Source organism: Ovis canadensis, chromosome 18 (assembly GCF_042477335.2).
Source record: "Ovis canadensis isolate MfBH-ARS-UI-01 breed Bighorn chromosome 18, ARS-UI_OviCan_v2, whole genome shotgun sequence".
Lineage (NCBI taxonomy): Eukaryota > Metazoa > Chordata > Mammalia > Artiodactyla > Bovidae > Ovis > Ovis canadensis.
The window spans coordinates 62,742,938-62,756,850 of record NC_091262.1 but is presented as its reverse complement, the minus strand read 5'-3'; the positions used below and the strand labels follow the sequence as shown (position 1 = coordinate 62,756,850).

General features: G+C 35.5%; 1 protein-coding gene across 11 annotated transcripts in view; it reads right to left on the bottom strand.

Moving 5' to 3' along the window:
• The window catches only part of MIA2 (MIA SH3 domain ER export factor 2), a 96,129-nt gene extending 83,911 nt beyond the window's left edge, over positions 1 to 12,218 (bottom strand). For 7 of the 11 annotated variants that reach the window (XR_011250217.1, XM_069559035.1, XM_069559037.1 and 4 more), the window contains exons 1-4: positions 11,754 to 12,218; positions 9,893 to 10,026; positions 7,060 to 7,146; positions 3,155 to 4,382 (exon numbers count right to left, since the gene is read on the bottom strand). Coding sequence is in view for 6 of the 11 variants with exons in the window: in XM_069559035.1 (XP_069415136.1) it covers positions 3,155 to 4,382; positions 7,060 to 7,146; positions 9,893 to 10,026; positions 11,754 to 11,868 (1,564 nt within the window). In the remaining 5 variants the exon portion in view is untranslated. The remainder of the gene's footprint in view (positions 1 to 3,154; positions 4,383 to 7,059; positions 7,147 to 9,892; positions 10,027 to 11,753) is intronic. The other 4 variants (XM_069559059.1, XM_069559077.1, XM_069559049.1 and 1 more) reach the window with 3 other exon arrangements.
• Between the last annotated feature and the right edge of the window lie 1,695 nt (positions 12,219 to 13,913).

Sequence of the window (13,913 nt, the reverse complement as noted above, 5' to 3'; positions counted from 1 at the left end):
ACTATAGGCCATAAAAAAGAATGAAATAATGCTATTTGCCGCATTGGATAGACCTAGGGATTATCATACTAGGTGAAGTCAGATAGTGAATGACAAATATCATATGATATCACTTACATGTGGAATCTAGAAAAATTATACAAATGAACTTATTTACAAAACAGAAATAGACTCATAGACAGAAAACAAGCATAGTTACCAAAGGGAAAGAAAGGGAGAGATAAATTAAGAATTTGGGATTAACATTTATATACTACTGTATATAAAATAAACAAGGTCCTAATAATAGCACAGGAAACTATATTCAATATCTTATAATAACCTATAATTGAAAACAATCTGAAAATATATATTCTTATCTGTATATTCATATATGTCCTTATATGTATATATATTTATATATATATAACTGAATCACTTTGCTGTATATCTGAAATATTGTAAATACTTCAATTTTACATTAGATAGTTATTATTTCTTATAATTGTCAATAAATTAATAAAGTTTTAATTCAAATAAAATATTCTTTCATATTTACTGTACTTGGAAAATTCATTATTTAAATAAGCTCAGTTGGAATCCTTTTGTAAAATAGCTATTAATATTATAATATAAATAACTTATCTAATTAATTTATTTTGTAAATTCTTAGCAATATTGGCTTTTTGTAAATGTGTTATCTCAAGCCTCAGCTTTTCATAAATACTTATTCAAGATCAGCAATTCATTTTTCTTATGCATTCTTTACAAATAAGTCCAGTTTTCACTTGTTATTCCCTAAAACGGGTACTGAAATTATCCGAAAATATTGGCTATTTTAGCTATTTCTCCAATATCCAAAAAAATAGACTCTGTGATATTAACTGAATCCTTCCTTTAGTATTCTCTTTTTTAATAGTAGACTTTGCATGACCCTAGTTTGTTTTTCATTTAGTTAATAGTGAAATGTTTTGAAATATTTGTAGAGTAAGGCATCTTTTTTCTAAACCTTAAAAGAATTTCTTAACACTTATAAAAATCCTTCAAAACTAATTATAATTGCATAAATGCACTGCTTGACTATTTACCAAGTTATTCTCCCAGCATCACTACATGAAATAAATTCTACTAAACTGATATTCAGAATGCCCTGAAGTTTCTATAAATAAGCTTTAAAATATTTTTATATATCTATATTTTGAAACATCTATATTTCTGTATTGATATTGCTTTGTTTTAGTCTCTCTTCTTTCCAGTTACTCTTATCCGCTTTTTCACAAATATCTTTTTAGGATCTAACAAGCTTAGAATAAAATAATTTCCTCTAGCCTTTGAAAATGTAGGTCTCTAATGCTTTCAGTCATGAAAATCATCATATCTAAATCTTTCTTATTTAGAAAAGTGTTAGAGATGGCTCAGATGGTAAAGAATCTGCCTGCAATGCAGGAGACCCAAGTTCGATTCCTGGGTCAGGAAGATCCCCTAGAGAAGGGAATGGCTACCCACTCTAGTATTCTTGGCTGGAGAATTCCATGAACAGAAGAGCCTAGCTGGCTACAGTCCATGGGGTCTCAAAGAGTCTGACATGACTGAGCAACTAATACTTTCACTTCACTTAGAATCTAAAGTCTATATTCTGGTTAGAGGATGTTGATCAAGTAAAGAACTCACATTTTGTAGAATATTAAGAGTTCTTCTGGAAATTCAAGAAAATCAACTAGCTCCAGTGAAATGTGTTTCTTTCTGAGTTTGCAACATTATTGATCTCTTCTTGTGAAAGTTTTTCTGTCATTCTAAGGTTCAACGTTTCTGTATTATTGGCTAATATTTGTTGAGTTTCTAGTCTATCCATCATAAAGACATCAGAATGGAGATGTGAGAAAGTCATGTTACATAACTCTACTTAAAATATAATCCACATGTTTTTAATCATAGGAGTCACTGATGCCTGGACACCTAGAAGTCTCCTCTGCTACTCTGCTCTCTTCTGTTGCCTTCTGTTGAGCTCCCAGAATTGAAAGACTTGAGGGAGAATGTGGAAAACTTTTTACATTGTTTTTGCTTGAGTTTCCATATTATCTTGTACACTTAAAGAAAACGCTTGTTATCACAGATCTTCTTAGTGGGGAGGTGACGAACTATAGATCTAGAATAAAATATAATTTAGAAACCGAGACTATTTTAAACTAATGAAAGGTGTTTTTATAATAACCTAATAAGCAAAAATTATCACCTAATAGAACAGGAAGTCAATGGACATTATCTAAAATAGGTTAATCAAAGAAGAACAATATAAATATTTTATTTAGAAAATAGATAAATACTAAAAGAAATATTCTCTAAAAAATAAAAGAAATTATTATCCTTGGGAGAGAGGTGGAAGTCGAGATGGACAAAGGGAACAGAAATCACTTTTGTTTAGGAAAAAGAAAAAGCCTTGGCACCACATATATTTTTAAACCTGTCTACATATAGCAGTTTGATTAAAACTTATTGTAAAATACCTAGAGATCTCCCTGAAATAGCCATATACATCCAATCATTCCTTGTCCCTTGAGATTTTATGATATTAAGATCTACTAAGCACTTCCCTGGTGGCTCAGACAGTAAGGAATCCACCTGCAATGTGGGAGACCTGGGTTTGAATCCTGAGTTGGGAAGATCCCTTGGAGAATGGAATGGCAACCCACTCCAGTATTCTTGCCTGGAGAATTCCATGAACAGAGGAGCCTGGCAGGCCCCAGTCCATGGGGTTGCAAAGAGTTGGACATGACTGACTGACTTTCACTTCACTTCAAGATCTACCAAGTTCCAGAGCAAACCAGATATATTGACAAAAGGGTGATTGACAAGGTTGTTGCTAATTATTGTTTATTTAGAAAAATAAGGATTCCTGGATTTTTCATGTGATTTGTACTTTTAAAAATAGGCTCATACTGTAAAGAATCTTCCCATAACGTGGCAGACCTGGGTTTGACTCCTAGGTTGGGAAGATCCCCTGAAGAAGAGAATGGCTACCCACTCCAATATTCTGGCCTGGAGAATTCATGGACAGAAGAGCCTGGCAGGCTACAGTCCATGGCACCTCAAAAAGTCAGACACGGCTGAGCAACTAGCAATTTCATTTTTCCTATGTTTAAAAAAGAAATCACATTATAGATATTTTTATACTAACCTGGCTGACTGTAACCACTTTTTAACATATCTTCTATATTATCTGCGGGGTACTTTTCAGCTGAAAATTCTTCTGTTTTATCATTTTCACCTACATTACTTTCATCCAGAGTCTGTTTGGGAAATGTCAATTCTGTTTCCTTTGGAGTGTTCTGGAATCTCCAGCGGTTGTCAAAATTATACAATAACTTTTTAAAATATGGTACAGTATCATAATCATCTGTTTTCTCTAAGACCGTTTCCTTGCCTATTTGATTTTCAGTTTCCGTAATTTTTATTAGTTTTATTTCTTGTTCCTTATCAGGGTCAAATTCACTTGTTGAAGGATGTCTATGTTTCTCTCTTTCACCTCCTTCTTCATTTTTTCCATCATCTGATATAATTTTATCTTCATTAGCATATGCAAAGCCCAGCATACCAAAACCAAAATCAAACCAACTTGGCTTGAGAATTGAGCTGTCATTAGTGATTACATCTTCTTTTTCTGTTAATGTTTCGGTACATGGAACAGTGGTTTCTTCCTCAGAGGATATGGAACTAGGAACATCTTCTAACAGTGGGTTGCTTTCTTTGGATGATAACTCAAGTTCTGTATCCTCACCTCCAAAACCCAAATAACTTGTAAATCCACCACCAAACCAACCAGTGTCTTGAGGATTGAGAATGTGCTCTGACTCAGATACTAGTTCAGACTGTTCCTTTGGCACTGAATCAAACTCTAACTCAAGTTCTTGCTTATGTTCTGTTTGGGGCTCACCACTGTTTAATTCCTCTGGGTCATTCCCATCTTCCACTGCTATTTGTCTACTTCGAAATGGGCTTTCCTCTTGAGGTTCAATAACTGATTCAAAAGTCTTTTCTTCAGCTTGGTCCTTTCCAAATCCAAACCATCCTTTCACTTCAGGGACAGCTGAAGATGGTGGGGCATGATCCCCTTCTGGAATAAGATACTGTTCCATACTTCCAGCTTCTGCTTCCCAATCTTCTGATTCACTAGTACTTCTGCTATCTTCAGGAGCCTCTGAAGCTGGAAATTGGTCTTCAAACAAACTACTATCAGAAGTTGAATAAAAGCCAGGTTCTATCTGAAAATCACTTTCATATACACTAGATTTGGGGTCATTATCTTCTTCATATGGATACATATTTTCACTATTATCACTGTTTAACTCACTAGCTTCATTTTCAAATATGTAGCTTATTCCAAGAAGACAGAAAAAGTCAGATTCCTGAAAGGAAAAAAATATGTATGATTGACATTAATATACTGAAACCCCCTGTTTGTCCAAAATTGTTCCAAATGAGTGTCATTTTCCCAAGGCCACACAACTAGCTCAATAGCTGAGCAAAAACTCCTAATCATAAACACTTGTATCATATCTGACTTTTCGGGGTTAGTGATATAAACCTCAGTGAGATCCACTTGCATTAGGATTTGCTCACTTTCACTTTTCACTTTCATGCAAACTTTGGAGCCAAACACTATGGATTGAAATCTTAATCCCACTGTTTACTAGCTCTGTGACCTTGGGTGAATTAGATGACCTTTCTATGCCTCAGTCTCTTCATTTGTAAAATGAGAAAAATAATATTAAAAATAATATTAAAATAATAATATTATAATCAAATAATTCATTTGATTAAATGAATCAAATACTTAAAACAGCAACTGTCTCTAGTAAATACTAGCCTAATGTAGCCCAAGGTTATACTACCCTAGATGAGCCAGCTGTGAAAGGATAAAAAGACCCAGCCCTTTGCCTCTATTCAGAACAAATCTGAAAGGCCATCCCAGCTTCTAAGTTCCTTATAGAATCACCTGAAATCATTGCTGCAACTGCGTCATAGTTCAGCATCTCTGTCTGTCCAGTCCTGCTTTTTCTGATGTTTCCTTACAAGTGCTATTCCCAAGAGTACCTCCCAGTACACTTCTTGGATGCACAAGTCCATCTATTTCCCAGGGGACTTGACCTAAGAATTTGGGCCTCCTATATGCCTACTAGGTGCTCTGCTCTGTGCCAAGTACTGAAATTCTACAGTAAATGATAGAAACAATAAATAATAGATTGTGATAAGTGCTATGCAGGAAATAAACAGGAAGTTGTGGTTGAGAAGCAATAATTCCTTTAGAACCATCATGAAAGAGCTCTCTGAGGCACTGATGTTTAAGCTGCGACCTACAGCTTAACGACTAAACAACAACAGATACAATTTAACGACTAAACAATAACAAAAGGATAAGGAGGAACTAACCAGATGAAGAATTTAGGGAAAGCATTTCAAACAAAGGGAATGACCTATTTGGGTTTTTAGGCAGGGAAAGGGCTTGGCATGGTCTAAGAACAGTCAATAGGCCAGCATGGCTAGGACCATAGTGGGGGCCAGAAGAAGGGCATAAGACAGGGTCAGCAGAGGGCAGGAACAGATCATGCAGAGCCAGATAAGGAGTCAAGGCTTGATTATGACAAGATCTGATTTTTTGGATTTTGATTCATGACTATAAGATTCGTGTTTAGGGAATGAATTGGGAGAGGGCAAAAGTCAAGGTCAAAAGACCAGTTAGAAATCTACTGCAGGTTCTACTCAGGAGGTAATTATGCCTTGAGTCAGAGCTATAGGGAGAGTAAAAAGGAAGAGAAGACAGATAGATGTATTTTGGAGACAGAACTGGCAGGACCGATAGTTACACAGTGAATAGACAGTTAATCCCAGAATTTGTGGTGGGAAAGAGCCAAATAATAGTTTACTTAACCAGGCAGAACTGACTTCACACTGACCTCATTTAAGGTAAATTGGCTTAACCTGCTTGTGTGTGTGCGCTAAGTTGCTTCAGTTGTGTCCAACTCTTTGTGATCCTATGGACCGTAGCCTGCCAGGCTCCTCTGTCCACGGGATTTTCCAGGCAAGAGTTCTGGAGTGGGTGGCCATACTCTCCTCCAGAGGATCTTGCTGATCCAGGGATCGAACGCAGAATCTGAATTAAATGCGCTAGTCAAATTCACGTATTGAAGAGTCACTTTCTCATTCCCTTTCTCACTATCAAGCCCAGCATTGTCAAACTCAGTTAAAGAGCAACAGCAAAAGAGGTTTACAGATTGGAGACCTAGACAGGATGATGGGAAATAAACTCTGTCTCAGGAGGACAATAACATTAGTAATAATATATAACATTTACATAGCACTTAGTAAATGCTGTTTTATGTGCTTTCATATGCTCTTTTTTCCTCAATACATTCATGAGGTAAGTTTATAATCATCATCCTCATTTTATAAATAAGAAAAAAAGGCACAAATACCACATGACAACTAAGTGGCTAAGTCAGGCTTTGAACCCAGCCCATCTCCAGAATTGATGCTCTAAACCATTGTATTCTACTGCCTGCTAATCAGTAAGCAAAATCTTTGTCATTGACCCTGTCTTAACCTGATATTATTCACATACTCAAACTATTCCTAGCGTTAGTTCTTAAGCCTATTTTATGTATCCACTATATAAGATGTATAACCAATGGGCACTTACACCACAGAAAACTGTGTTAATCAAGAAATTTTAAACTCAACTAATAACCATTAAGGGAATGGCAACCCCTCCAATATTCTTGCCTTGAGAATACCATGGACAGAGGATCCTGGTGGGCTACTGTCCAAAGGGGTCACAAAGAGTCAGACATGAATGAATGATTAACACACACACACAGAGCAACTATACTCCAATATCAATTAATTTAAAAATAAATTAAATAAAGAATACATTCATTAAGAGGAGAAAGAAGAAAAGGAAAACTGGTAATTGGAAAAGAGAATTCTTGGGTATTTATAATTATTTCTTTTGTTAGAGAAAAAAATATATAAATTTACTTTAAAAAATAAATCAGTTCAATTAAGAACCAAAATCTGTTTACTCACTTTTGTTGGTATTTGAACTTCCTCAGATATGAATACTTCTTCAATCTGGACTGCATCTCTGGGAAAATATCCAAAGTCCTTTCCTTTCTATCAAAATGAAGAATAAATATTAGCAAGTAAGAGTGATCAAAGCAATAGCTATTGAGCCTAATTTTGTTCCATGTCCTTGACTTTCATGTATTTCAAATCACAAATAGTAATTGGTTTTCATTTACTATCTAAAAGAAAGTCCAATGAAATCATATTCCGTTTGCTACTCAACAGAATAGGGTTAATTTGAGGGAACAAAGGGGCAAGCTATGAAATGGCACTTTTTCACATTTCAGAGGGAAAACCATTCATTTTCTTCCTCTTTCTGTTCTTAATGACCTTTCTTGCCTAGTGGACCACAGATTTATACTAATAAACCTGGAATATCAAAAAACAAGGGAATGGTGACAGTAGCCAAGCTAGATGGAGCTGTGACATAGTCAGCATTTTCAGGATGTCAGAATAAGATAAGATGTTTAAACTCTGAAGAGCCAAGACGGATTCATCAAGATAGTAAAGATCTATGAGTCCTCCAGAGGGAACTGGGTTCCATTCAACTCCTCTGGTGGCTCAGATGGTAAAATGTCTGTCTACAATGTGGGAGATCAGGGTTCAATCTCTGGTTTGGGAAGATCCCCTGGAGAATGAAATGGCAATCCACTCCAGTACTATTGCCTGGAAAATCCCATGGACAGAGGAGCCCGGTAGGCTACAGTCCATGGGGTTGCAAAGAGTCGGACACGACTGAGCGACTTCACTTTCACTTTCAACTTCTGTACCTTGGTGACAGAGATCCTCTCAATCTTGTTTAAGTGCCTTCAAGATGTCCCCCAAGAGTGAAGGCTTCACACGGCCACTCTCAGCCCATTTCCTACCCCTGTCCAAGTTTAAAGAGTGTATTTCTTTTGGCCCTTTGATTTAGCATTATTATACCTCAATTCTGACTTTTCCAGCTCTTCAATTGCTGCAACTATTTGAAAACTGACAAAGTGAGCTCCACAATGTGGCTTCTTTTCTATGGTCGCAAAACCTGGTTTGCAGGATCTTAGTTCTTTGACCAGGGATTGAACCCAGGCCCTCGGCAACGTAAAGCCCAGAGTCTTAATCACACTGTGTAGATTCTTTTAATTTTATTTATTTACTTATTTTTGGCTGTGCTGTGTCTTTGTTGCTATGCAGGCTTTTCTCTAGTTGCCGCAAGCAGGGCCTGTTCTCTAGTTGCCGCGAGCAGGCTTCTCATTGCAGTGGCTTCTCTTGTTGCAGAGCATGGGCTCTAGGGCACATGGGCTCAGTAGTTGTGGCTCCTAGGCTCTCGAGTGTGGGTTCAATAACTGTGGTCCACAGTCTCAGCTGCTTGGCAGCATGCGGGATCTTCCCAGATCAGAGATCAAACCCATGTCTCCTGCACTGGCAGGTGGATTCTTTACCATTGAGACACCAGGGAAGCCCACAGTGAGACTTCTTAAATGGCTATCTGCCTGGACCAGAAACCTAAAGCACAAAACTAAGTGTGCTTGAAACTTCACCCTGGCTCCACACATTACATGTTGCTTTGTGCAGAACTATCATTTTCACACATAGTAGACAAGAAAGAATGGTTTATTTTCTTCTTATGATACCTACTGTTTAATTTTTCTTATAGTTGCCTTAGATACCTCCAGTGCGTTCAAGGCAGAGAAATAGTGTGTTTAAAGAACCATAAGCAGTAAGCAGTCTAGGGAGCTGCAAGTTCCAGGTAAACAATTCTGGTCAATGATGTCTGAGGTTCAGTCATATAGCCTCTAATGCTAAGAAGCAGGATTGACCCACACAGAATCTGCTTCTTCAAATAAAGATCAGAGGCTTCCCGTGTAGATGCTATACAAGGAAGAGATCTTATGCATATGCTATATGGAAATGATGTATGTATCAGGTTGGTCATGCTTGCTCAGCTTGGGAATAAAATCATGTGTCATGGTATGATTTCATTCTAAAATAATAATGATGATATAATCTAAGATACCAATCTCTTTTCAACTGAAAATATTAATCATTAATTTGTCTGTGTTATATATTCAGAAAGATGATTCAGGCATCTAGGAATTTCAGTGTAATAGGATTTGGGGCCAAATAAAGTATCTCAGTTATTCTTTTTTTCCATGAAAAATTCATATATCTCATTTCCTTAGGCTACTAATCTTTCAGAGGACCTCTTCAATAGTAACTCAGTCCTTTATTTGCTCAGAAAGACATGTCTTTTTTTATTTTTTTGGCCAAGTGAGATCTCAGTTTTCCCAGTTAGGAAATGGAACTGCACTCTTGGCACTGAAAGGTGATAGCATGGAGCTCTAACCACTGGACTGCCAGGGAAGTCCCAAGACATGTCTTTTAATTTGATTAACTAAAACTTCCCAGTCTCTCTTAAACTTGGCCGTTGGTAGCATCAGGGGATGGCTGGGCTTACCTAGTCACCCGGTAATCTCCATCAGTACCTCTAAGGTCTCTCCAAACAAATATAAAAGTTAAGTTCAAAAACTATGCATGCTATGTAAAATAACTTCAAGGCACTCTTAAGCCTTCATCCCAATCAGACTGGCTTTCCCAAAGCTACTTTTATAGAAATTTTGGAACCAACAGTGAACATGTCCATGTTTGTTTGTTTAAATACGTCAAAGGTTTTATGTATATATATAAAGGTTTACATATATATATAGATATAGATAGTACTTTGAAATGTTTAAAGTTCTTTTAGAGATGAAAAGCAGGCTTCTTCATCTAAGCTGGTCATTTATTCTGTATTCGATTTATAAAATTAGATACTTACACTTCCTGCCCACAAGTCTTCCCTTTTTCCTGAGAGTTTAACATAAACTGATATCTCTTCTCCCTTAGTGAAGTTCAGGTATCGACAGTCAGGTCCTCTGTAATCTCTTATGGCGAAGACTCTGCTTATTAAAGCTATATAAGATGCAAAGTAGAGAAGGGAAGGAAAAGATAATTAGTTTTCTTCCTGGCACCTACTATATTCCAGGCATCATGATAAGCTCTTTCATACCTTTTATCATTGTTATTATGAAATTCTCAAAACAGCCTATGAGGTAAATAATCTCATCTTAGACTAACAAATGAGCCTTTAATTAAGTCTCAAAGAGATGGTCACACACCTGATAAATAGTGGAGCCAGATCTGAACTGACTTTCTTTTCACTGCAACATCCGCCTTCTATATTCTGAGCTTTTCTTTCTTTTTTTCCCTAAACCTTTCTAGAAATCCATCAGTCTCTCTTAATGGACAACTCATACCCTACTTCTTATATAAGATATCCCTAATTGGTCCAGCCAACTCTGCCCCTTCTCTGAATTTCAAAATTACCTATTATTCTTATGTTGCATCCCTATCTACTATTTCATATTTCATATTGACCTGTTTTATCATCATTTACTAGAATGAAAATCCCTGGAGGAACAGAAAGTTATCTTACGTTTTATTTCCCTTAGATACACACCCCTGATCTTCCAGACCCAGCACATAACAGACCCTTAGTAACTATGAACGAGTATATCCACATATGCTAGATTAGCCCTTCAACATGTAAAGTAATATACATGCCATATTAACCATTATAATTATACTGACATATGTAAAACATTTGATTAAGTTGTACAATTAAAGTTAAAATAACTTTTATCAATTACTATAAATGTGAATGTTCTGTTTATATGATATGTGCCTAACCCTAAGGCAACTAAACTGAGGTTGTAAAAAGGAAAAAAATTGTTTTATTATTATATAATTAGATAATAATATAATTATATAATGGTTATATAATAATAATATTATTATCACTAGTAAACATTCTCTCTATATTAAATTACATATCCAAATTATTAAGGAAAATGTTGACACATAAAAATTTACTTTTAAATTATTTATGTTAATATTGATAATATTTTACATTTTTAATTTCCATGTTGCAAATTAGAAATAATTCTCACATACTGGAGGGATAGAAGGTTTAAAGCAATTATAGTATATTGGGATGAAAGATGCTATTCATTTTGTACCATAACGCCAATTTCAGAAAATAAGTTCTTAAAGAACAAAATGAAAATTAATTTATCATTGTAGAAGAAAGCTTAATATTCAAAAACATAAATAAAATTTTCAACTCCTAAAACTGATTTCAGTATTTTTACATAATAAATTATGCAAAAATGATTAATGTTTGATAAAGTTTTAGACAATAAATCATGATAGTATGAAATAAAAAGTCTTAGAAAACTCATGAGAGTCAGAAACTTCTGATTGTGAAACAGAAACTAAAAAATGTAAGAGCTTCATAAAAATAGCTATCAAATGGCCTGATTTTTTAAAAAAATATAAATCATTTACATTTATCTTAAAAAGTAGTAAAAGTGCTAATTTGTTTTTGAAAGCTAGATTAATATCCTTATAATTTCTGATATATTTATATATAAGGTTATCCTTACTCCTTTATATTTACATTAAAAACTATCACAAAATGTTTTGGTTCTAGCATATCCTTTTTATAGTGGACTATACCTTATAACTACAAACATTTCCCAGTGATATTAATGTTCATTTTTTTATCATACATGTCCACAATAACATTTTATATCATTTCAGAGCCTTAGTTTAAGAGGAAAAAAAGAAAAGCAACTTACTTTCACATTCCAGGTCACCACACTTTTTTAAGTCTGCCAGCAGTTTTGTGCTCTCCAAACACTTTGTCAGAGAAATAACCAAAAGGAAGATCCTGTGAATTTTAAGATCCGCCATGCTAAAATAAGCAGGAATCCCAAACAAGGTTTAAACTGATCGTTTAGGCAGTAGTTAACCTAGTAGGAGATAACCCAGCCTATTTTCTAAATGTAAGAGGGAAAGGTTTGAGGTTTTTCAACCCCTTCATAACTACTTTTCTCTATCGGTGTTTAGGCTTAACTTGAGAGACAAACACTCTCTGTTCTCAATCTTCAGTATCTGCAGTGTCAGGTATCCAGATTATACATAAGGGTTTAATAATTAACAGGGATTTTTAGCTGGAGTCATGTCTTATAAAGCCAGCCCATGGAAAACTCTCCTGCTTAAAGGCACCTTGTATTCCACAGAACAATTTTTAAATGGCCTCCACAAAAGGTAGTTCATCTCTTTCTGTTAAAGTCTTCAGGTAGATTAGTCAATGAGTATATAGTCTTTGCTGCATGTAAATACCAGCGTCAGGGAAGATATAGTTAAATGTAGAAGCAATAAAAATTTATATTAAAAGCATGGTTCAGGATTATCATGATGAAAGTTATTTGAAAAAATATCCCACTTTCATATTGTAACAACCTTCCATGTTACTCTGAAGTTGAAACTTGTATTTAGTTAAGATAGTTAAAATGTATTAAGTACTTACTATGATCCAGGTACTATCTTAATCAATTACACGATCTGATTTTACTTTCACATCAACTGTCTAAGTAGGTAATATTATCATCCCTTTTTTGCATTATGAGGAAACTGAGGTACATGGAGATGGGTTAACTCACTTGCCCAATGTCACATAGTGCATGGAGAAGAAATTTAAACCTAGGTCCCGTGACTCGTCCTTCTCACAACTATAGAAAGATGTCTACTCCACCTGCGACAATACCATTGCAGAAACAGAAGGCACAGTTTCATACAATACATACATACAGTGTCATTTCATGTATTTAAAATCATACGCATATTTCTGTATGGTGAGGGTGAATGAGAGAGATGTCTGAAAGACCCTTCCCCCACAATGGTGGGAATATATCGTTTGAGTTCCAGTTGTTTTCACTTCCTCTTTGTACTTTTCTATATTGTTTGACTTTCTTCTTAAAAATAAGTAAGCATATATCATTTTTAAACAACAGTAAGGTTATGGAAATTAAATTATTTGAATGACTTGTGTAGTCGCTAAGTCACATCTGACTCTTTTTGCGACCCCATAGAGTGTAGCCCTCCACGCTCCTCTGTCCATGGCATTTCCCAGGTACAAATACTGGAGTAGGTGGCCATTTCTTTCTCCAAATTGAGTGATATTGTCCCTTAAAGGAGATCAGATCCCTATATTGGGAATTTTTGTGTAAAACACTAGGTCAAAGTAGACTTTTGCAAACTAAGTTTGTCCTATTTCAACCTTAGGGAAATATTTCCTTAGTCCTTCTTTGCTGTGCCTTTTCCCAGTGTCTGGCATGCGAGCATATGCGCACTTTGCAGGATGCAGCACTTGCAGCACTTGGATGGCACCACACTCCCCTCTAGCGCCTAAGCAAGCTAAAGTGAAAGTCCATTACACTCAAAGTCCTAAAAAAAAAGGATGTGTGTTCTCTATTTGTTTCCCAGAACCAATAATTAGTAGGAAACTTGTTCTCTGAGATTAAAGATTTTTGCCTCTTTAGAAAGAATCTGACAGAGCATGAGTTTGAGGATCCTTTGGTTCACAATTAGAGCACTGCATAGCTGTACATGTGCACACTCAAAAGGGTGTAGGTTTGTTTCTTGAATACCTTTGCAAATCTGTGAACTATGTTTGTCAAAGATATTAAAGAAGCTCTTCAGCTTCAAATTTTGGCACTGAATTACTTACATAGTCTATAGTATCAAATCAAGAATGTTCAGTAATTAATGTACTTCATCCTTTTGCGTATTCAGTATTAAAACTGTTAAAGCTAAATTCTTAACTAGCTAATTTAATTGTGCTCTGCATTATGAGACAGATGAACCCAGAGAAATTTGTCTATTCATTTGAGTCCAGAAAAACAAGAGAAAAATCCTTGCCTAAGATACCACCTTGCAGAGATTTGCTCTTGCTA